Genomic DNA, 25,164 nt, shown 5'->3' with positions numbered 1-25,164 from the left:
AATCGGTTTTACGTGCGGCTATAGATGTTTCACATCAAAAAAAAACTCAGTAAAAATACCGAATAAGTCTTCGCATTTAGTTTCAAATCGATACTATAATAAAGTACATTCCGCTTGCGCTTTTCTTATTCGCACCGATAAAACTAAAATCGTGTACGGTAAACTAAAACGCATTGTTGTTTATTAATGCTCGTTATATCCTCATGCGCCTTAACACGTAGAACTTAAAATTCAATTTCGATACGAATTTTCTGTTCCTAAAGAGTTCTTATTTTCATTACTATACAATCTCATGGAGGTTTATAATATGCTATTAGATTATGGTCCTTGTTGCGAGTATAGTAGTGCCTAGATTCCTAGTACTGGGTCCTGGCTTAATTTAAAGAGCCAGAGGGCCGTATGCGACAGGTCCACGTCGCTATCGGTTACTGCTCGCGTATGTCAGTGGATTAGGTTTGTTCCGTTTGGTATTTTGTTATTTTACCATTATTTTAATCGAATTTAATAAATTTAATTCAAAACATAATAATAAAATGTACATTTTTACTAGTGGTAGGATAACTTGTGAGCCCGCACGGGTAGGTACCACCACCCTGCCTATTACTGCCGTGAAGCAGTAACACATTTCGGCTTGAAGAGGCAGGTGTGGTACTGTAAAAACTCAGACTTAGAACTCGGGTCTCGAGATAGATAGCGGCATTAACGCGGTTGATGTCTATGGGCTCCGGTGACCACTTAACACAAGGTGGGCCGTGAGCTCTTCCGCTCATCTTTGCAATAAAAATAAGTCTAGGCAGCGTATAAATAACGTTACAGTGACATAAAAGTTTGTTATAATGTGATCAGCGTAAATACTTTATAAAAAACTAGCGACCCGCCCTCGCTTCGCTTCGGAAACATTAAAACACACATGAAAACAAAAATATAAAAAAAAAAATTAAAAAAAGTAGCCTATGTTCATCAGGGACAATGTCGGCTTCTAATGGAAAAATAATTTTTCAAATCGGTCCAGTAGTTTCGGAGCCTATTCGAAACAAACAAACAAACAAATCTTTCCTCTTTATAATATTAGTATAGATCAGCAGTAGTTTCTAAATTAAAATTTCAACTGAAACTACGAGAATGTTAAAGAAGAAACGAAGCGTGTGGTAAAAACTATCACATGTTTTGTCAAAGACAAAAATATGTGATTATGTTGATCATCTGCACATAAAACTCTCGTTAATGTGAAAAAAGCGTTTAAGACGAAGGTTCGAGAACTGTTTCTCAGAGAGTTAGCAGAGTCATCTAATTGATAATATTTGTTTATATATGTTTTTATATGTATATGTTTATGATATGTATATATTTATGTATATCTATATATTTATGTATATGTATTTATTTAAGTACGAGTATTTGTATCTATAAATATTATGTATGTTATATATACACATATGTTTAAGTAATATCACCTTCACACTACACCTACCAAGCTTCATCTCTGCACTCTCCTAAGGTAGACTGTTAGAGAATGCCTATGGCATTAAGTCCGCCTTTATACTTTCCAGTATGAGAAGTTATAAATAAATAAATAAATAAAAATTTGAAAGTGAATCAAATAGCTTTTTTTTACTGCTTAGTTGGGTGGACGAGCTTACAGACCACCTGGTGTTAGGTGGTTACTGGAGCCCATAGACCTTGAGATATAAGTTCTAAGGTCTCAGTATAGTTACAACGGCTGCCCCAGCCTTCAAACCGAAACGCATTACTGCAAATAGGAGGGGTGGTGGTCCTACCCGTGTGGACTCACAACAGGTCCTACCACCAGTAAAGCCAGATTCGGAGTGACTCAATAAGTTTATCCTTTTCTCAGTCCCAATTACATTAATCACATTTAAAAGGATACAAGTGGAACATCACTAATTCAGTTTATCACTTACAAAGCTTGTAACCTTACCGGCGCTACGTCGACTCGACACGATTCTACAGTTCATTCTTTTTCGTTTTTTTTTTTAATTCAAACACGATCTTTGTATTGCCCAATACAATACTACATGTTACATGGATTTTCGTGATACGGTTTTTTGCAAAAAAGGAATGTACCTATACGGGAAGACAGGATAATAGGCTAACAGGGTGAAAGTTTATTTGGTTTCAGTGGCATTTAGCTTAATACGCAACATTTATCTTTGTAATTAAAGGTGCGTTTTATTTGGTATTAGCAACAAAAGCCCGCTGTTTTTAATTTAACTTTAATTAAGTAGGCTCCATTGAAATACTCCTCCGTGAGTCGTATTCCTTAGTGCTGAGGGTCGTGACCTTTACGGAGCACTTATGTTAGGACTATGTTCCTCGATTCATTCCTGTCTTCCGCGCTGTGGATAGCGACATTGATGCTGGAGTCTCTTTCTTTCTTTCCACTTTGCCGGTGATGAGAAGTCTTTCGAGATTGTCACCCTTTTTCCTCGCAACGTGCCCGAAAAACTTTAAAATCCTACGTAGGCAAATGGTGGAGAGTCTTGTGGAGACGCCTAGTTCTTCCAGGATTGATGATGCATTTGTCCGATGCGCCGTCCAGGGAATCCACAGCATTTTTTACTGGTGGTAGGACCTCTTGTGAGTCCGCGCGGGTGGGTACCACCGCCCTGCCTATTTCTGCCGTGAAGCAGTAATGCGTTTCGGTTTGAAGGGTGGGGCAGCCGTTGTAACTATACTTAAGACCTTAGAACTTATATCTCAAGGTAGGTGGCGCATTTGCGTTGTAGATGTCTATGAGCTCCAGTTACCACTTGACACCAGGTAGGCTGTGAGCTCGTCCACCCTTTGCCCACTGCTTAGATGCAATAAAAAAAATTGTACTTTAATTAAGTTTGCTTCATTTAAATAGCTGAAGAAGTTTTTTTGTTATGATAATTTTTCCAAATTTTAAACATTAGAGATAGCTCTCCTGTAAAGTTGCACAAAATGTCTCTGAAACCAAATAATAGCATTTCAACCCTCGATATGTTTTTCGTTCATTCCATTCGCTCAAAGTGGCATTGTTTGTTTCCACCATCAAAATATCCGCTTGCTGTTGTTTTGAGAGTTTCAATTATGAAATGTTATATTTGCATTCGCCACGCCAGGGTTGTCGCGTTATACGAAACAATACAGAATTCAAGGAAATAACCTAATAAATCCTATATCTCGTCTCGTCTCGTCAGGTCTCGTCTCGTCTCGTCTCGTCTCGTCAGGTCTCGTCTCGTCTCGTCAGGTATCGTCTCGTCTCGTCTCGTCTAGTCTAGTCTCGTCTCGTCAGGTCTCGTCTCGTCTCGTCTCGTCTCGTCAGGTCTAATCGTCTCGTCACGTCTCGTCTCGTCTCGTCTCGTCTCGTCTCGTCTCGTTGTCTTGTCTTGTCTTGTCTTGTCTTGTCTACTATTATTATTTTATACGTTTAAACAAGCAATAATCTGAATCTCGGAAACGTCTCCAACGATTTTTATAAAATTTAGTATACCGGGGATTTCGGGGGCGATAAATCGATCTAGCTACGATTTATTTTCAGAAAATGTTGTTTTATTCGCGTTTTCAATAATCAACTTTATGACTCTTCCCGACATCTATTGGCGAATAATAATACTATTTTTCATAATTGAGAGCAACTAGCTGCTTTAAAGAGACAATAACACTAAACCTATTTCAGCAGATACCGTTGTTAAGCCACCCGAAGCCAATTAAGGTTAGACCAAGAAAATGAATTGTTTATTTATATTATTTGTCTTTTTCACTCACGTGTTCACTTAAAAATGCCTAAACGATCTTGGAATATTTCATCATTTTATCAATATGTAATTCGTATTTAAATATAATTTCTAAAAAACACAATTTATCAAAAAAAAAAACCCAGCAAAGCTCATCGTCTAGTTTATTATTAAGGATCGTAAGTAGCAACTATAATGTACATATATGCGTAAGAATTAAAACTGAATTTCCTTTTTAGAAGAGTTATTTGTGACGTAATAATATGCTATAAAAATGACGTCACTGAACTAATTTTAAAAATTAATAATTGGAAGATGATCAATTCGGTTCATCTGCTTCCAATTTTTAATATTTCCAGGCTGCTAAAGTATTCAAAATGAATTAATCTATAAAGCCAAACACGAGTATCAGGAGCGTTTTTTTTTTCTTCAGAAAATTTTATTCAAAGCTAAGATCCTCCATAGATGAATTTTATTTGCTTTCCGAGGCTTTCGAACTGAAAGATCTTTGTTTTTTTTTCCAACAATATCACTGATTCCTTGATATAATTTTCGACTTTGCTTTGCTAGAGAATCAACAACATGCTTGGACTCACAATTCTGAACAACATAATATAATAATATTTTTCAGTTAATTTATAATCAGAACATGGCATCCCCGACGGAGCACGGGTAATTTACTTACTAATTAACTGATTTAATAACACTCCAATCTTTAGTGGCGTTCGTAGTGCATTATGTACTTGAAGGAAATATTTGCTTTGTTCTTTCTGAGCGAATTTCGTAAGTAATTCTATTTATTGTAGAAATAATTGTAAATAGACATGCTTTAACAAAAACCGACTTCAAATTGAAAAAAAAAAGATATTCCAAAACAAATTAATATACACTAAAAACAAGAATCATCGAAATCGGTTGGCGTGATATTGAGTTGTTGAGTTATTCATCTATTTGTTGCGCACGTACTTAATGCAAATTTAAGACTTAGGTCTATGGTTTTCTCATGGATACCATTATCATTTTCGGTAGGCAGCGGCTTGGCTCTGCCCCTGGCATTGCTGAAGTCCATGGGCGACGGTAACCACTCACCATCAGGTGGGCCGTATGCCCGTCTGCCTACAAAGGCAATAAAAAAAAAAAAAAAAAATATCAGTACTGGACTAAATTGACTGGACCACACGGGAAGCGTCAGCTTTCTAATAAAAAAAGAATTATCAAAATCGATTCACCCAGTCAAAAGCTATGAGGTAACAAACATAAAAAAAAACATACAGTCGAATTGAGAACCTCCTCCTTTTTTGAAGTCGGTTAAAAAAGTAAGGCTGCTAGATGACCAGTGATTTAATGGGTAGGGTCCTAAATTCCATCCTTTGGGCCCGCGATCCGCTCGGGAGCTCATTTACGTTGTAGATGTCTATGGGTTACAGTAACCACTTAACACCAGGTGGGCTGTGAACTCGTCCACCTCCATCTAAGCAATAAAAAAATAAATAAATCAAATCGTAATTTTTCTTTAGGAAGAAAACGTTCCCTGCGTTAGAAACATTAATTTACTGATAAAGTTTATCTTGCAGTTGCAGCAGATCAGATTTCGCATCCATGTGATGATACATTGAATACTCAGTTACACGAAGGAAACTTAGGAGAGACAGCCACGTTTCCGTGGCTAGGAGTTTTGAGGGTTCATTTGCGTGAGTTTCAAGTATAATCAATAATTAGTTTGCAAGAATTCAATGAGTCGTCAATTGAGTTGGACATTTTTCACGTCATTTCGGATCCTCCCGATCCACTAACGGTGCTTTTAGGTACCTCAAGCACCGGTCATCGTTCTCGTCGAACCCGTCGCTTCCGACGAAGCGCTCGACGAGTAAATTAACCCACAGACACAGCCCATTGAGCTTCTCGCCGGATCTTCTCAGTGGGTCGCGTTTCCGATCCGGTGGTAGATTCTGCGAAGCACTGCTCTTGCTAGAGCCAGTGTTAGCAATACACCCGGTTTGAGCCCCGTGAGCTCACCTACATGTCAAGGAGAAGCTGATATAGCCTCTCAAGGCTATTAGCATAGGTAGGATAAAATACGACTGGCACAGTCGTCAATTGCGTTGGACATTTTTACTTGTAGGTCAGTGACGTTTATAAAAATGTTCAAGGGCATCACCCTCCTTGTTAATAGTAGATTAAGTAGTGTTTAATCTTTATTGCATTATTTATAACATTGTGTACAAACTCAGCACATTTGTCTTGTTTAGTCGTGCGCACATGGCTTATGTTGCAAGCCCTGGTCACTGGTGGTAGGACCTCTTGTGAGTCCGCGCGGGTGGGTACCACCGCCCTGTCTATTTCCGCCGTGAAGCAGTAATGCGTTTCGGTTCGAAGGGTGGGGTAGCCGTTGTAACTATACTGAGACCTTAGAACTTATATCTCGAGGTGGGTGGCGCATTTACATTGTACATGTCTATGGGCTCCAGTAACCACTTAACACCAGGTGGGCTCGTCCACCCATCTAAGCAATAAAAAAAAAAAGTCCGTGTTTTTTTACTTGTTGTTATTCGTTTGTGAATCTTTTTAGCATGTAATGTGTATTGTGTGCCTAATGAATAAATAAGATTTTACTTTCCTGTTAGTTCAATGTGGTAACAGAAACCCATTGATAGCACAATACGATGCCATATTTCTTACCTCTTTGAGCGCGAGCCGTCGATAGATCGAGTAATGGGTATGAGACGATTAATGGGTATGAACTGGGGAGCGTCGGAATGCCGATTATTTGCGCAGTTTGATTATATTATTATGTAGGTATTAACCGTGCCCATGTATAACGTTTATGAACAACCATTTTTAAAATTATTTTGCTGTGAATTTAGCATTGACATTTGTATATAATTTTTTTTTAAGTTAAAGTTTTTTATATTGTATTAATTTTCATAAATTATTTAGTAATTTCTGTAAAATATTTGAAAATGAGCTCAGCATTAAAGGGTTAAGACATAAGGTCGAATTTTCGAGCGTATTGTGTTTGCCACACTACTATTTACTATTACTCGTACTACTGGAATGAACAATAAACACGACAATGATATCGACGGTTGAAAGACAAACATGACTAAGCGACAATAACTGCTTTATACATAAATGATAGGCAATAACCATATTCGATGCGCAAAAAAAATAAGTCTATTAAAATCATTTCAATCCTACAGCTAGATTCGTTAAAATAGATTTTTTTTCAGGTATTTCAACTTTAAATTAGTGTACTGTATAGTCCACGCATTGTCGCTTAGTCACGTTTGCCTTTCAAGCGTCGATATATTCATATCTTTGTAGGCAAAATGGTGGACCGTACTAGCGCAGATTCCACACCCTACCTTTTTAAGCTATTGCATAGATTTTATCGCAGGCTCTGAGCGCGGCGACCGAATCAAGAAATTCCGTAACGAAAATAAAACCTAACACCCCCCACTCCGCCCCACATGTAACTCGCGTTCAACACATTCACACGTTGCGCTTCTGTAGTGTTTGTGAATAAGCGGGCGGCGTGACGTCACACTGCATGCGCATTATGACAAGTATGCCCATCTCTCTCTCTCGCGCGGTCTAGATTATGAGTGTGAAGGGAAAGTTAATATTTTGCTTTTGTTAGTGTTTATAAATATACCGTGGTCTTATTTTATTATTGTTTTGATATTAAATTATTGTTGTCTAATTATAATTGCATAAGTTGATAAAAAATGCTATGCAATAGCTTTACCGCGGCAGTCCCCGAGTGCCACACGTTTTTTTTTATTTTTTTTTTTTTTTTTTTTTTTTTTATGATTGAAAGTTTACTGGTGGCCCGAAGGCCTTTCCAGTTTCACCAGGACAGGTGGGCGAGCAAAGACTCAGCCAAGAGGGGTGGGATTTGCTAACAACTGCCCGAGCGCCTCCGAAGGAGACCTAACAACTCAAGAGCAATTGTTTCGCGAATGAATCTACTACCGGATCGGAATCGCGACCCGCTGAGAAGATCCGGCGAGAAACTCAGCGGGCTGATGCATGGGTTAGGTTGCACGTCGACCTCTTTGTCGAGTTCGACGAGTACGGTTACCGGGGTCCCTAAGCCTGCCCCTAGTTTTAGAGCTGAAGGCATCTAATGCAAAGGTTATTGGATCTGATGGATCCGTAAGGACGTGTCTAGGGCGTCGACGGTGACTGGCTCCTGCATGATCAGGATTCGGGGAGTAGTCAGCGGCGGCAACGATAAGGCGATTATCATGACGCATAGCCTTATCGAAGTATCGTTCCGACGCTGACTTCATGTATTTCCGAATTGATTCGAGGCCCAGGTCGTCGTGTAGGTCAACGTTCCTCACGAACCACGGAGCCCCGACAGCTAACCTGCAAAAGCGGGATTGTAGGGATTGGAGGGTGTCTATGTGTGTGCGGGCCGCGTGAGCGAACACCACACTCGCGTAAGTCATGACGGGCCTTATGCAAGTTTTGTAAAGTGTCACCTTGTTCCGAAGGGACATTTTACTCCGCTTACAGATCATGGGGTAGAGTCTACCGAGAATAAACGCGGCACGGTCACGGACTGATTTTATATGCGGGCGGAATGTCATCGATGCATCCAGGGTAACGCCCAGGTACTTGACCTTCCTGGCCCAGGGTATGGGTTGTCTAAAGAGAGTAATCGGGGGTGTGAGATTCCTCCTCCTAATCCGGGAGGAAATCCGTGTGGAGCTTCCCCTCTGAAATAGCACCGCAGTACTTTTCGCTGGGTTGATGTCTATGCGCCATTTTCGGAACCACTGTCCTAGGGCTAGGGCTGCGCTCTGAAGCTTCTTCGCGATTAGGGACTTATTTCTACTAGAATAGTAAACAGTCGTGTCGTCGGCGAATAAAGCTAAATGGGTCGGCGGCGACCGGGGAATATCGTTGACGAATAAGCTAAATAGGAGGGGTGAGAGGACAGAGCCTTGCGGGACTCCAGCTGTGAGAGGTCGTGGGGAGGAGCGGGTTCCCTCGACTCGATATCGAAAAGAGCGGTTCGACAAGAAGTCCCGTATGATGAGCACGAGACTATCCGGCACGCCCATGTTGAATAGTTTGAAAATCAAACCATTGTGCCAGACTTTGTCGAACGCTTTTGCGACGTCGAAGAAGAGAGCTCCCGTGTATAACGGTTTTGGTCGATTAAGCCCCACAAGAATGTGCTCCGTGAGGCGGTGCACCTGTTGAACGCATGAGTGATTTGTACGAAATCCGAATTGTTCATCGATGAGAATGCCCTTGGATGAGACGAAATCTCTGAGGCGCTTGTAGAGCAGACGCTCATACAGTTTGCCTAGAGACATGAGGAGGCTAATCGGGCGGTAGCTCGTCGGATGATTTTTTGGTTTACCGGGTTTATGTATGCCGATAACGTCCGCTTCTTTCCACACCGCGGGAAAGATACAGTTCGCCATAGCGGCATTGAAAATAGATGCCAACATCACGATGAGTTGGACGGGTAGAAGTTTAATAACGCGGTTAGATATACCGTCGGAACCGGGAGCCTTGCGAGGACGTAGGTCTTTGATCAAGTCTTTAACTTCCATCGGGGTGACGGGTGGTAACGCATCCGAGGGTGGCAAGGAGGCTCTGCGTTCTACCTCACTGTCTACTAATTCTACATGAACAGGGTCCACGGATTGAGTACTGGGCGTGCACTGGGTTTGCAATGTATCGGCCAGTAGCTCTGCTTTTTCGTCATCATCGAACGCCGCGAGTTGGCCTGAGGGGCCTACGAGGGGGGGCATAGTTACTACCGTATCCGATTTGAGAGTACGAGCTAAGCGGTAGTAAGACCTTTGGGAGGGCGCGAGTCCTTCTAAGAAATCAGACCATCTGGCATCTCGGACTTCGGCGATGCGAGACTTTACGTCGCGTTGTAGGGCACGCATTCGAATACGATTTTCCGCGGTAGGATACCTGTCGTAGGCGCGTATCGAGGCGTTCTTAGCTCTAAGGAGTTCCCTAATATCGTCGGACAATTTGAAGCGGTGAAGGAAGTCCTCCGCTACAACTTGTTTCGATGACCTATCTAATGTCGAGGTGATGTGTGATGTTAAGATGTCTATGGCTTCAGCGGTATCCTGAGGAGACGGGGTAGAGTCCGGGTTAAACGGGAGCGATGGTGGATCTGATTCAGCCAGGCTGATGCCCAGCGTGTGCCAATCCACCACAGTCCTCGTGACGGGAACGGAATCGGGAGCGCGACCGAGCTTCATAACGACGGGACGGTGGTCTGAATCTAACTCTGAAACTACTTCAATCGAGTGTAAGCGCAGAGTTACGTTTTTTAATAACGCTATGTCGAGTATATCCGGGCGATGCGCGATATTTAGCGGGTAGTGAGTCGGGGTTAGCGGAGCGACGATATCGAAGGCGAGATCATCGACTAACGCGTCAAGCCGCCTGCCATTCGGGGTTGTGGTGTGTGAGTTCCACCTGATGTGTTTACAATTTAGGTCGCCCGCCAGAATGACAGAGCTCCCCATACCGAGCAGCGCCTCGATATCACTGCTTAGAACGATCTTATCCGGTGGAAGATAAACGGACGCGATAACGATCGGCGCGTGTCCCGTCAGTGAGATTCGGCACACTGATGCTTCGATATTAGCGAGCGCGGGAGGATCGAGCGGGACGCAATGCAGGGCTCTTCTATAGTAAATGACGGTACCACCACCACGGGCAGAGAGCCTGTCGTTCCTGACCATGTTATAGTTCGCGATTTTAGGGTCACGGCGCGCGGGCTTAAGTAGGGTCTCCTGCACTAAAAAGATATCAATTTGATGGTCACGCAAAAAGTCAGAAACCTGATCACATTGATTTGCGAGACCGTAAGCGTTAAAAAATCCTATCGTTACGGATAGGGGCTTTATTCTACTTATATACGCCATTGATTACCGGCGGAGTGAGGGGAGGACGTACGTATTTAATGACGCGTATACGTCGGCGTATTCCTGCACAACGGCGATAAAGTGTTGTGCAGTGGAGGCAGCGCGAATGGCGTCGCCCAAAGCGTTAACGCGCTCAAAGTTGATCGACTGAAAGAAGTCGATCGCTAAAGCGAGATTGTCGGACGCGGTCGGAGGGCAAGTCGCGGGAGAGGGACGAGTCGCGGGGGCGGGACGAATCGCGGAGGAGGGAGTTGTAGCCGTGTTCGTGTACGGCAACGGTTTTGCCCAGGCCGAGACACTGGGCACCGCCGCCGGAACGAACGCTGGCTTAGCCTGCGACGCAGAGGGTGCCGAGGCTTTGATGTCTGGGCCGGAAGCTCGGAGGCGGTTTTGGCGGGCGACGCGGCGATTTATTTTAGGGGCTCGGGGGCAACCACGGTAATTCGCGGGGTGACCCTGTGTTCGACACAGGACGCAGCTAGGCGGTTCCGTCGCGGTTTTTTGGTCGCGAGCGCAGAGGGCCGTGGCGTGATCGCCCAAACACTTAACACATCGGGGGCGCGCGTGACAGTTACGGGAAGAGTGCCCGTACAATTGACAGTTATGGCACTGGCTAGGAGTGCCTTTTTTATGGGGGGCTTCGACAGCGATACCAGAGAGCCTACAGACGGTCTGTGTGTTAAAGATTTTCTTACCCTCGGGGGTAGGCTGGAGAGCGACTAGAACCATATTATATGGCTCCCTACCGCGACCGGTGTGCATACGGTGCACAGAATTCACTGGTAGGCCTTGTTCTAACAGGTCGGCTTTTACGAGCTCTACATCTAACTCTTTAGGGATTCCGCGTATTACAACGCGGAGTTCGCGCTCCTCCTGGAGCGTATACGTATGGAAACTTATACGCTCCTTACGGAGGTAAGAAGAGAGGGCCCTATGGTCGTCGGGTGTTTGAACCTTAATTTGAATGCCGTTCGCGAGGTTACGGGCATTCGTGAAATTTATATTTTTGGCCTTAAGGGCTAGGCAAACTCGATCCCAAGCTGCCTTCTCCTGAAGGATAACCGGGGGAGGGGTCTGGGTTTTATTTTGTGCCACCGGACGCGGCGACGGAGTGGCACGGGCTGGGGGCGCAACGGGAGTCTGAGGGCGGGGGCGCGACGCGTTCACGGCTTTGCTAATTTTAGCGGCCGCGGGAGCTCGAGACTCCGCGGCACGCTTCTTACCCTTCTGTACCAGGGTGAATCCATCCGTCGATGAGGCGGGGGCGAGGTCGACCTCCATGTCCGAGTCAGAGTCGGAGCACGAGGAGGCGGGTGCAGGCGACCTACGAGCAAGTGTAGGTGTTTTAGAGGGCGCGACGGAGGCCGCGGATGATCGCTCAGCTGAAACGATGGTCACGGCGGACGACGCAGCAGCTTTTCTCGCCAGTATAGGCGACACGGGAGCGGCAGGCACGACAGAGGCTGCGGTGCTCAATGCAGAAGCTCTGCACGCAGGTACAGGCGACGCAGGAGCAGCGAGCGCGGCGGAGTCCCCGAGAGGGCTCGCAGTGTGATTGGCCTTGAAGGCCAGAAACTCCGAGGCGAGCTGTGGGTGGCGAAGTCGGAGGAATTCCGCGAATACAGCGTCCATGATCGCTGAGTACCCAGGTGGGGCGGCCCCGGGTCTTGAAAACACTCGCCTTGCGGCGAGGCCCCAACTTCTCGGACCTGAGCGGTTCTATTGAACACAGGTGGCAATGCGGCGCGATTACTACAGGACAAAGAAAAAGCACAACAAAACAGAAATTACGAAAAGAAACAAAACAAATAAATACTTGCAGGAAACCACTTTGTCGGCAAATGTTCCACGAACACAAAAATAACTAAAACAAAACAAATAAAAGCTTCCAGGAAACACACTTGGTCGGCAGATGTATCACGAACACAGGCCGCGCGAACAATGGCCGGGCTAACAAAAGCCGGGCGAACAAAGACCGGGCGATCGAGTGGACGATGAGCACGTCCGCACGTGACGGGTGCCTCTATCGGAATGCTTAGCTTGATGTACGAGCTCATAGCCCACCTTGTTTTAAGTGGCTACTAGATCCGATAGACATCTACAACGTAAATGCGCCACCCACCTTGAGATATAAGTTCTACCTACCGGCAATAAAAATTATAACTACTTTCAGACGAAGGAGACAAAATAAAAATAGCTGTCACAGGTCTTGTTTACATCAAAGAAAAATATGCATTGGGAAACGCTGACGACATCGGCAGAATACCTCAATATATTTTGAAGTGATTAGTTTCAATAATATTCTTCTAATGACACGTAATGTTGAATGAAATGATTATTGTTCAAACTATTGATGCGCCTAGCGTGTGGTGTTAGTACAATAGTAGACATCTTCGTTTAAATACCGACAACTGTCCAAAGTTTCAACGTAGTATGGTGAGTGGTATAAACCCTGGCAACAATGGCCTAGCAAGAAGTTAATTGCCATACTTAAAAAAAGAACATGAAAGAAGATTGCTTACCACTTTAAATAACTGAGGGGAAACCCATATTTTTTCTATAAAGCTGGACGGGAAAGGAACATCATCCTGCCTAATTCTGCCACGAAGACTTCTCCTTTTAATAATGACACAATCATTATACACTATAATTGAGACCATAGGATAGACACGGCCTTTAAATTTTGATGACCACGGGCTAATATTTAACCCTTTATAACCATTTGGATGGTATGAAAAAGTTTCTAAACCAAATTTCCCTTGTATTTCAGACAAGACAGCAAAGCTATGTTCATAGCTTCAGACAATAAGCCGTGGTATGCCAAGATCAAGGACTACATGACCCATCCCGAGTACGAATACGCCACAATGAATACGATTGCTGTTTTGGAATTTGATATGGAAGATGAAAATCACAGTAAGATGTTTCTTGAACCTGTAATCGATGGTTTGTTTTGGCAAGTTGGTACAGTGAGCACTTGTGCCCTGAATATTGATTAAGTAGGATATGGCACGTCTAATGAATATTGCCTGGAGTCAAATGATGTCAAAAGCTACGCAAATACCACAGCGCTTCTGGAAACAGGCTTAAGGTCTTAGGTCCAACAAGCTTAAGTCTTAAGTCCATTTAGTAGTTTACAAGAAATTTGCGGAAATTATTACAACAAAAAGACCTAAATTTTTTGCTTTCTTTGTATTATATGACCCTGGGTGGTCGGAGTTAATCCAGGTTTCTAGTTTTAAAGTGAATACTGTCTCGAGAGAAATAGTAGCAGCTTGTCAAATGGAAGGGAAAAGGGCCGGTGACACATGTTAGTGGACAGTCGGGCTTTTTACGCTAAGGTCTCTTAGTCATATTGGACAGGACTCGTTACGTATCCACCCTGGACTGATTGGCAGATTGGTATTGGATATCATTAAAGAACTATCATTATGGCGTACTATTTCCTTCCTTTGTCGTATCGATCTTGTGCGAGCGGTCGTGATCATCATTCAGTATCATTGCTGTGGGCAGATGTTATGCGCCTCATGATGGACCGACCAAGCCAAGTCGGCAGTTGGCGGTTGTCTGCATGAGCGTACCAGGCTATCTACAACGTAAATGCGCCACCCACCTTGAAATATAAGTTCTAAGGTCTCAGTATAGTTACAACGGCTGCCCCGCCCTTCAAACCGAAACGCATTTCTCCTTCACGGCAGAAATAGGCAGGGCGGTGGTACCTACTCGTGCGGACTCACAAGAGGTCCTATCACCAGTAATTTCGCATGATATGATTTTTGTTACACGATGTTATTCCTTCACCGTGGAAGTCAATCGTGAATATTTGCTAAGTACGTATTTCATTAGAAAAATTGGTACCCGCCTGCGGGATTCGAACCCCGGTGCATCGCTGGATACGAATGCACCAGACGTCAAACCCTTAGGCCACGACGACTATAAATCGGAAGAAGCGTAAATAGGGGCTGATGGAAGAGAACGTCCTGTTCAATATCCATGACTTTAAGTTTTCATTAAATTTCTTCTTGACAGTTTACCTACCGCCGATCTGCATTCCCGGATATTCTTTTAACGCTTCAAATCAACTTTATGCCGCCGGCTACACCGATGGTAAGTGTAATTAGTTTTAAGCGGCTAGTGTAAATAGCTACTGAATATTTGTTGAAATAGAATTCGTTGTCGTATGAAAATAAGGTAATATTATGCAAAAAAAAAAATTACTTAAGCTGATAGCCTTGAGAGGCTATTTCAGCGTAACCTTAACTAGTAGGTGAGCTCACGGAGCTTAAACCGGAGTGATGCTAACACTGACCCTAGCAAGAGCCGTGCTTCGCAGAATCTACCACCGGATCGGAAACGCGACCCACTGAGAAGATCCGGCGAGAAACTCAGTGGGCTGTGTCTATGGGTTAATTCGCTCGAGCAAGCGACGGGTTCGACGAGGACGGTGGCCGGTGCTTGTGGTACCTAAAAGCACCGTTAATGGATCGGTAGGATCCGTAATGACGTGTTGGCATTTTGCTAAGGCAAATTAATTATTAATATATCTTTATTAGAGGAATTATTTCCACTAGCTAATGTGAAAAGATCATGTTTTCCAAAAAGCTATGTGAATTTTGCATACATTTAATTTTAGACTTTTGCATGGATACATTGACTTAGACGTAGGTTACAAGGGAGAAATTCTGATGCAATTGCAATGCTTAAAATAGCTTCACACTTAGACTATTGTTATTGTTTATAGCTTTAAGCTCACGGTCAATCTCTTAATGGGTTAACATAGTTCATAGATGTGTATTCAACAAACCTTAAGATATGGGATGTCTTTATTTGTCTCTTTATTATATAGTTATATACCAACTGTTGCGAACTACAATCGGTGACTGATGAAGAAAGTGGTGGTGAAAAAGTCTGAGTAAAAATACAAACACTTAGCTAGTACCAGTTACCAAAACTGCACGAGCCGATCTTAATTTAATAGCAATAATTGATTCCAGAAAACATGTTTTTGGAGAAAACATTACACAAACTGCAATATGTAAACAAAGATATATGCGATGAATTCTACAATCGAGCTAAGGTGAGTTAAGTGTTGTAATGCAAAGGACCTAATGTCGTTTGATACGGTAAGGTTAAGCATAATACTGTTTGTCTTTCTCAAAATAATATTAAAAAAACATCTGTTGATCGTAGCTTTCAGAAGGCTTGAAAGAACCGAAGCATTATCTTTGTGGTTTCGCTGTAAACAACAAGAAAGACTGCGTTTGGGAGAACGGGATGGTGCTGGCCTCGAATTCAAGCGGAAAATGGCATTTGGTAATTCCAGCATTACGATTCAATAGTTAATAAAGGTTTTTTTTGCTAGGGGTCCATTCCAGCTACGCCCGGACGGGTAAGTAAGCTCACGGGCTCAACCTAAGAATCAATCAGGGTCGTCGTACCCCGTTACGGGGGCACGGAACGGGCCTTGGGGCAAACCCCACTACCCGGACAGAAGCTCCCTGCCACACAGGGCAGGGGTGGCGTCAACCTGAGAGAATTTGCTAACACTAGCTCCAGCAAGAGCAGTGCTTCACTGAATCTACCATCGGATCGGAATCGCGATCCACTGAGAAGATCCGGTGAGAAACTCAGTGGGTTGTGTCTATGAGTTTAATTGACTTAGTCTTTTTTTTTTATTGCTTAGATGGGGGGACGAGCTCACAGCCCACCTGGTGTTAAGTGGTGTTACTGGAGCCCATAGACATCTACAACGTAAATGCGCCACCCACCTTGAGATATAAGTTCTATGATCTCAGTATAGTTACAACGGTCCCACCCTTCATTACTGCTTCACGGCAGAGATTGGCTGGGTGGTGGTACCTACCCGCGCGGACTCACAAGAGGTCCTACCACCAGTAATGTGATGCAGTAATAGCCCTGACTATTGCGCGAGGACCACGGGTTCAAATCAAATCAAATCAAATCAAATCAAAAAATTTTTATTCAACATAAATGAAAGTACATACTTGTTGAACGTCAAAAGAACTACCGCCAATTCACAAGAACTAGCCTCCGTCCTGAGAAGAATTGGCAAGAAACTCAGCGGGCATGTTTTTTTTTTTTTTTTTTTAATAAATTGTTTTTTTTTTTTTTTAATATTACATTATTTTTTTTAAATATGAGTTTTTTACAATGAGTATTATAACGTAACAATTACTACAATATTGAAATGCCCGGAGCGAGCAACTCATTCCCACTTTGTGCAATCTTCTAGATAATCATTGACTTTATAGTAAGCTTTATTGCACAGATGTTCTTTAACAGTTTTCTTAAACCTATGTTCGATTCCCACATCGGGCAAACAATGGTCAAAATTTGATTAATTGATACTATTTACTACTACTCCCCCGGTAGTAAACCAAACCTCCTACGGGCATTCGTCATGTTTGACTATTTGCTTTGTAGCCACTTCACAGATTTAGGTCTTAAAATTAAAATATTGACTTTGAAAATTCTTTCGGCTTTTGAATATTTTTTTTGAAGGTTCCAGATATACATGAGAGTGTATATGCTGGAATCTCCACAAAAATCTGGTAACCGCTTGGGATTTGAAACCAGTTTTCAAGAAAGGTCCGATTTCAAAACGTCAAAATATGTGCTGAAGATTTTATTAATTATGTTTAAACATTTAATATTTGTTGACGTTTCCAGATCGGTCTAAGCATCAAGGGTCCAGGGTGTGCAGCACCAGCGAGATTCATTGACATAATACCGTACCTTCAGTGGGTAGACACGGTTACATCCTTGGAGGAATCATATGATTACTCGTTTAGGCGTTCTGGAAATAATAAAGGTGAGTAAGATAGCATTTTTAATCACTTCCAAGCAGAGCATATGTTCCACCTGGTCGTGAATCGTATTTGTCACTCATGGGCTTCAGTGCCACGGTTACATGTTGCTTACCGTTGTGGATTCTATCAAACCTCGTTCAGAGAATATTAAATGATGGCGCTCAAGAGACGCCTAGTCCGCAGTTTCATAATCCTTTTTAGCATCCCCACAAGCATACTTGACTTAATTTGTACTGGTAACTGCCTACTACCAGCAGGCAATAACAACAGTCAGCTTAGTTGCCACAGATAAACGTTACCTGCCTGCCTGAGTCCCATTACTCGTGTCTGAGGGTCGTGACCATCTCCACCCATTATCCTTCTCTGGGTGATGTTTCACCATCTTCCTCTGCTCTCGGTGACTGTGGTATCGTTGCGGATTTGGTCGGACCAGCGCATTGGATTGTGGCCACGAGATCTTTTGCCTGCAAATCTTACCAGTTACCATCAATTTTTCAAGATTGTATCCGCTCTTCCTGACAATGTAACCGAAGAACTCAAATAACCTGTTGAGGATATCTAATTATTTATATTAGTATTTTATACAAATATAAATATTAGGCGTTTTACATTTATATAAACTAGAGGATCCGCAGTAGTCGAAATTCGACTATAATAAGTTTGTACACTTCTATAGTCACAAATCTCGCCAAGACTACACCATAAAAAATATTAACAAAGACAAAGAATATTTAATCTCAATTTGACAACAGACGTCAAGAACAAAAGTTTGACAGTAAATAGTATGCATGCGTGTGTGCGTCAAATACATGGTATGTAGTGTGTGTAATGTTTTCTTTATTGATTTAATGTATATTTTATGCATTATTTAAAAAATATATTAGCATTGTGTACTTCATCTCTATATTCTCTATAAGTGTGGAAATTTTCATACTCCTCCGTCCGCGCAATTTTCGTAAAAAGGGATACAAAGTTTTTGCTTCACGTATTAATACATAGATAAATTACAAATCAGTAGACATGTCCCGTGGTGTCAATCGTATTGGGTTTATGCATGAAGCACATTGCATTTTTGCTGGATAGCTAAATTACCTGCTGGATACGGGCTGCATCATTGTGGCGTACCTTTAGGAGCCCCATGTCCAGTAGTGGATATCTGTGGGTTGATCATAATTACGATGGTGTTGGTTGCCAGTTACACGCAGAAAAATCATATTTATTACCATTTTTTTCCTACCTAAGCTGATAGCTTTGAGAGGTTATTTCAGCGTAACCTTAACTAGTAGGTGAGCTCACGGGGCTTAAACCGGAGTGATGCTAACACTGACCCTAGCAAGAGCAGTGCTACGCAGAATCTACCACCGGATCGGAAACGCGACCCACTGAGAAGATCCAGCGAGAAACTCAGTGGGCCTATTACTATAGTTTTATTTAAGAAAGAATCGGATTTCAGATTTTAAGAAAGACATTGAAGACATACCGGCTCACGTGTTGTTCAGAAGTAATAACATCACCGAAGCGAAGAGCGGTCCCATGCTTTCAAATCTGTATCCATTCGACGTGGATGCATTCAAGTATCTTGACGTCACAAGGATAGACAAAGACGCCATTGCTGTTACGACTTGTACGTACATTTTATTAGGTCGTATTTAATTTTAAATTTTTTTTTCTTAGTCAATACTAGATCTGGATTACTGGCCGATTTATAGGGATCATGCATACGTCGGCTTTTACACATTACATTCATATTTGGTACTAGCTGAGTTCCGCGATGTTACCCGCGGTTCTTGTCGTACCACGGGTGACGCCGCGGGGCGAAGCTAGTTTAAAAAAGCCTAAGTTAGCCTAAGTTACTCCTTATATCATCAGCTACCTATCAGTGAAAGTCCGGTCAAAATAGGTCCAGCCGTTCCAGAGATTAGTGTTGGAGAATTGTAAGCATAATTTCATCTTATCTGTAATGTCAAAAATGGTTCACAATTTGTTCACGTGTGACGCCACCGTCTTTGCTTTTTATAAGTGTGTTTCTTCTTTTTATTGTTTGCATTAAACTGTTACATATTTTATTTCGGAGTATTATATTAATTACTAGCTGACTCGGCAGACTTCGTAGTGCCTCAATTTATATGCCGCCATAAAACCTGAGAAGTTGGTATTTTAATGTATTTATTACCTATAGCTGTACTAAGGTTCAAATCAGAACGTATGACTACTTCCTCGCAGAAATAGGCTGAATAGCAGTCCGTACCCATGATGCCGTACAAAAATACCCAAATAATTGTAATTATACAAATTAAAAGTTTTAGCGGATTTGACTTTTTGAAAACTTTTATTCGCTTGCTGATACTGGTGGCTACTAATTTATTACTGGTGATAGGACCTCTTGAGAGTCCGCACGGGTAGGTACCACCACCCTGCCTACTTCTGACGTGAAGCAGTAATGCGTTTCGGTTTGAAGAGTGGGACAGCCGTTGTAACTAAACTGAGACTAGAACTTATATCTCAAGGTGGGTGGCGCATTTACGTTGTAGATGTCTATGGGCTCCAGTAACCACTTAACACCAGGTGGGCTGTGAGCTCGTCCACCCACCTAAGCAATAAAAAAAAAAAAAAAAAAAAGTTTGAGTGTTGACTTTAGCGACTAATATGATGATTATTTTTTCTTTTCTTCTTCTTTTCCTTTCTTATATTTATTGTAATACAATAATATTAAATTTTTACTAAAAACAAATTATCCTTTTTTTTAAGTTTAAATTATTTAATAAACATAATATCATATCGGTTGCTCTCTCGGTGGCGAAACAGTTACTGTTTAAAATAAAATTAAACGAAAGCTTGTGGTCCGCTGACCTCTTTGAGGCGAGCCAAAGAAACTACAGTCGAAAGTTCGGTTCACGGCTTAAAGAAAAACAACTTACACTTTATCTTTCATTGCAGTCAATACGAAATACGAGACTAGGAAAGGTGATTGCGAAAAGTACACTGAGCTAGTCTACCATGAGAAGACGAGGGTCTTGGCTCCGGGTATTAGAGGCACAGCTTCTTATAAGGTAAAATACGCGTGTTGTAAATGTATTAGCAGCAACAGATATTATACAATAATTGTAAATAGACATGCTTTAACAAAAACCGACATCAAATATAAAAAAAAAGATATTCCAAAACAAATGAATATATACTAAAAACAATAATCATCGAAATCGGTTGGCGTGATATTGAGTTATTGAGTTATTCATCTATTTGTCGCGCACGTACTTAATGCAAATTTAAGACTTAAATGGTTTTCTCATGGATACCATTATCAGAACTGGACTAAATTGAAACGGAACCACACGGGAAGCCTCAGCGTTATCAGCTTTCTAATAAAAATAATCATCAAAATCGATTCACCCAGTCAAAAGTTACGATGTATCGAACATAACTGGTTTTTACTGGTGGCAGGAGCTCTTGTGAGTCCGCACGGGTAGGTACCACCACCGTGCCTATTTCTAGCGTGAAGCAGTAATGCGTTTCGGTTTGAAGGGTGGGGCAGCCGTTGTAACTATACCTGAGACCTTAGAACTTATATCTCAAGGTTGGTGGCGCATTTACGTCGTAGATGTCTCTGGGCTCCAGTAACCACTTAACACCAGGCTGTGAGCTCGTCCACCCATCTAAGCAATAAAAAAAAAAACAAAAAAAAACATACAGTCAAATTGAGAACATCCTCCTTTTTTGAAGTCGGTTAACCAATAAATAGAACAAATCTGTTTCAGCTTTCACTGTATGATATGATGGTGATGAACTATACGTGCGTCAAAATAGAGGTGAGAAACGCTCATTTTAATTCTTTATGCTTCGGATACCGCGATTGTTGTGCGCACGCAATGAGACGAGGCTGTTGGCGCTACGGAAGCCACAATAAAAATGTCGATACTTTATTACTTACGATATAGGAATGCGCACGTAGCTTGAAGCAATTTTTTTTTTATTGTTTAGATGGTTCGACAACCTCACAGCCCACCTGGTGTTAAGTGGTTACTGGAGCCCATAGACATCCACAACGTAAATGCGCCACCCACCTTGAGATATAAGTTCTAAGGTCTCAAGTATAGATGCAACGGCTGCCCTACCCTTCAAACCGAAACGCATTACTGTTACACGGCAGAAATAGGCAGGGTGGTGGTACCTACCCGCGCGTACTCACAAGAGGTCCTATCACCAGTAATTACGCAAATTTTAATTTTGCGGGTTTGATTTTTATTACTAGATGCTATTCCTTCACCGTGGAAGTCAATCGTGAACATTTGTTGAGTACGTATTTCATTAGAAAAATAGGTACCCGCCTGAGATTCGAACACCGGTGCATCGCTCAACACGAATGCATCGAACGTCTTATCCGTTAGGCCACGACGACTTCAAAATTAACATTCACCCACAGCCCACTGAGTTTCTCGCCGGATCTTCTCAGTAGATCGCGATTCCGATCCGGTGATAGATTCTGTAAAGCACTGCTCTTGCTAGGGCTAGCGTTAGCAAATTTACCAGACTGGCCATCGTGAGCTCGCCTATACGTTAGACGAAGCTGGAATAGCCCCTTGAGTCTACCAGAATAGGTAGGCATAAAAAAAATTGAGTTCTGTTGAAAGATTTTCCTCTGGATTCTTGGTTCTGTAACTAAGACGTGATATACGAAATAAAAATAATAATAATAATAATTTATTTATTTCTCTCTTAAAGGTATAGTACAAATACAAATGGAAATTAACCTTATAATTTATTTTGTAAGCCTTTGCAAGAGCTGAAGTCTGTACTAGGTTCAAAGACCTGTATTACTGATCTCCAGGCTCCCTCCTTCTTAGGATAGATTAGGTTAGGTTAAGTCGTGAACAGATGCTACGGACTAGTGTTGAGAGATCATTAGGTGTTATCATTTAAGGTCATTATGCGTGTGTGAATGTGTGTGTATGTGTGTGTGTGTGTGAGTGTGTATATGTGGGCGTGTGCGCGCATGCATATTGTATTGAAATCAAATTCAAATTCTGAGTCCATAAAATACGGCTTAAGCTATGCTTGTTCGAAATGGTAAAGTGAAATTTGAATTTACGAAATGGCCCACCTTTAGTAGACGCGAAACTCTACACACAGATGATCATTATCGTACTGGGTAGATTGTCTCATTTGTACGTGAAGTTATCACTAAGTTTCTGGACTAGGATGACGTTAGCTGGATAAAGACATTTGTCTCAAGGCTTAGACAATTCGTTAACATATCATGTGAGTCCGCACGGGTGGGTACCACCACCCAGCCTATTTCTGCCGTGAAGCAGTAATGCGTTTCGGTTTGAAGGGTGGGGCAGCCGTTGTAACTGTAATACTGAGACCTTGTACTATCTCATGGTACCTTTGGTTGTTTAGTAGTTTAGTTTAGTTTAGTTGTTTAGAGTTTAGTTTAGTTGGGTGGACGAGCTCGTAGCCCACCTGGTGTTAAGTGGTTACTGGAGCCCATAGACATATACAACGTAAATGCGCCACCCACCTTGAGATATAAGTTCTAAGGTCTCAAGCTTCAAACCGAAACGCATTACTGCTTCACGACAGAAACAGGCGAATTGTATTGAAGCTTCAAATAATATCAATCAACAGATCAGAGCCACGAATCGATCCGCAGCGCATCTTTACTACAAAACTTATCTGGACATGAAAGAAGGCACCGCTTTCGCTGCCAACGGAGAAACACCATCCGAGATCATCAAAGTGCACCCTATAGATAAACTGCAAACAGCCAAGCCACTAAATAAAACTGACATTTGGAAGCCGAACGCCAACTTCGAACCGCGCTTCGTGGTCGACGAAAATTTACGACTGAACATCCCTAACGTCAATCTAATGGTCCAGTTCGTATTCGTTGATGACGCGGTCCTAGAATTCCGAATGTACGGAAAGCCTTATCCCAAACCATCGAACGCTACAGGAAAACCAAAAAAAACCCCTAAGGCCTTACGGTTTATGGACAATAGATTGTTGTCTGAAAGATTTGTCTTAGACGAACCGATCTCTGTCAGTTCAGCGTTTACAAATTCCTGTGCTATTTATTGCTATTGTATATTGTTATTAGTTTTTAATAAATTACTTTGAAGCATGCTTTCATTTTCAAGTGTGACGTAACGGTATTAATAAGTCAGTTTTTCTTTGTATTTGCCTTTTTTTATAGTCTTTGGAGGCAGATGAGGATACGGCCTACCTGTTGGTAAGTGGTTAACGTCGCTCATGGACATCATCAATCCTACGGGTAGAGCCAATCTGCTTGAAAGGCTTGAGTACTCTCCGCAAGCCTCGTTTGAAGAAGGACATGTCATAGCGCTCGGGAAATACCGTGGAGGGGAGAAACGCACTGTCGATGAACGCAGCGTTTCCAGATAGTGTGAACAAACTCTGCTCCGACGGCGGGAGATGTGATCGGAAAAAAAATATTGAGGTTTTATCTCGAACAATTTCTTGCACTCCCCATGGAACATACGGTACAAATCAGTTCGAAGAGAGAGAAAGAGAGAGTGAAGAACCGAAGTCCCTCCATAGACCTAGTTTATTTAGTATTAGTTCTTTTTTTTTTATGATTGAAGGATTACTGGTGGCCCGGAGGCCTTTCCAGTTTCATCACGACAGGTGCGCGATCAAAGGCTCATCCAGGAGGGGTGGGATTTGGTAACAGCTGCCCGAGCGCCTTCGAAGGAGACCTATCAACTCAAGAGCAACTGCTTCGCGAATGAATCTACTACCGAATCGGAATCGCGACCCGCTGAGAAGATCCGGCGAGAAACTCAGCGAGCTGATGCATGGGTTAGGTTGCACGTCGACCTCTATTTATTAGCACGGGCTCGCAACGCGTATTCCCCATGTGATACCCAGATTTTATTTTACGCCTTAAACGTCGATTTAATGGAAAAAAAAATAGAAAAAGGGGACAGTAAGGCAAATTTTAATATTTCCTTTTAAAAAAAACAAGATTTATAAAATTGTCATCTGTCAACACATCGTAAACATAAATGTCGTCTCAATTAATATGTTAATGTAGATCGCTGACATATTATGATGTTATCGTCTGGAATCGATTTCGACAAGATTACGCCTTCAGGGTATCGGTTGAAGACACGTAGTCTCATTAAGGAGGGCCCATATGATGCTCTTTATTTAATACAGAAATGACTGGCGCACAATAAAATATCGTCAATCTTCTAAAGTCCCAAAAACTGTATTGGAATCAAACATTGGATATTGTATAATGTTTGAGGAAATTGAAACTACGGTCCCAGTGTTGTTGATCGGTAATTGTATGTAATTGAGAATTGTCTTAAGCCCTATTTTCGTAAGATAGATTTAAAATAGTCAGCACGGGTAGGTACAACCATCCTACCCGTTTCTACCGTGTACGAGTAATGCATTTACGTTGTAGTTGTCTGTGGGCTCCAGTAACCATTTAACATCAGGTGAGCTGAGCCACCCATCTAAGCAATAAAAAAATTGCAATAAACTGAATTCCAGCGAATACGAATGATGACGGAAATGCCGCTAAGCCATCCCTGGCGCCGTCATATATGTATATTATTATACATAATCTGTCATTTTTCATGTTGTATTTAAACTACGCATGACTACAGTGTGCCCACGATTGCCCGCAAATTCAAAACATTATCACCTCAAACAATCCGATTC

The 25,164-nt window shown here is 42.2% G+C and overlaps 1 protein-coding gene across 1 annotated transcript in view; it reads left to right on the top strand.

The window, feature by feature from the left end:
• The window catches only part of LOC101746599 (uncharacterized), a 186,127-nt gene extending 162,493 nt beyond the window's left edge, over nucleotides 1-23,634 (top strand). The window contains exons 3-13 of the mRNA XM_062676765.1: nucleotides 5,297-5,413; nucleotides 12,816-12,924; nucleotides 13,413-13,558; nucleotides 14,672-14,749; nucleotides 15,637-15,719; nucleotides 15,833-15,955; nucleotides 17,333-17,474; nucleotides 18,926-19,096; nucleotides 20,410-20,522; nucleotides 21,228-21,278; nucleotides 23,098-23,634. Coding sequence (XP_062532749.1) covers nucleotides 13,429-13,558; nucleotides 14,672-14,749; nucleotides 15,637-15,719; nucleotides 15,833-15,955; nucleotides 17,333-17,474; nucleotides 18,926-19,096; nucleotides 20,410-20,522; nucleotides 21,228-21,278; nucleotides 23,098-23,589 — 1,383 coding nt within the window. The 5' untranslated portion in view covers nucleotides 5,297-5,413; nucleotides 12,816-12,924; nucleotides 13,413-13,428 and the 3' untranslated portion in view covers nucleotides 23,590-23,634. The remainder of the gene's footprint in view (nucleotides 1-5,296; nucleotides 5,414-12,815; nucleotides 12,925-13,412; nucleotides 13,559-14,671; nucleotides 14,750-15,636; nucleotides 15,720-15,832; nucleotides 15,956-17,332; nucleotides 17,475-18,925; nucleotides 19,097-20,409; nucleotides 20,523-21,227; nucleotides 21,279-23,097) is intronic.
• The last annotated feature ends 1,530 nt before the right edge of the window (nucleotides 23,635-25,164 follow it).

Source organism: Bombyx mori, chromosome 28 (assembly GCF_030269925.1).
Source record: "Bombyx mori chromosome 28, ASM3026992v2".
Classification (NCBI taxonomy): Eukaryota; Metazoa; Arthropoda; class Insecta; order Lepidoptera; family Bombycidae; genus Bombyx; species Bombyx mori.
This window is presented reverse-complemented; position numbering and strand designations above follow the sequence as displayed.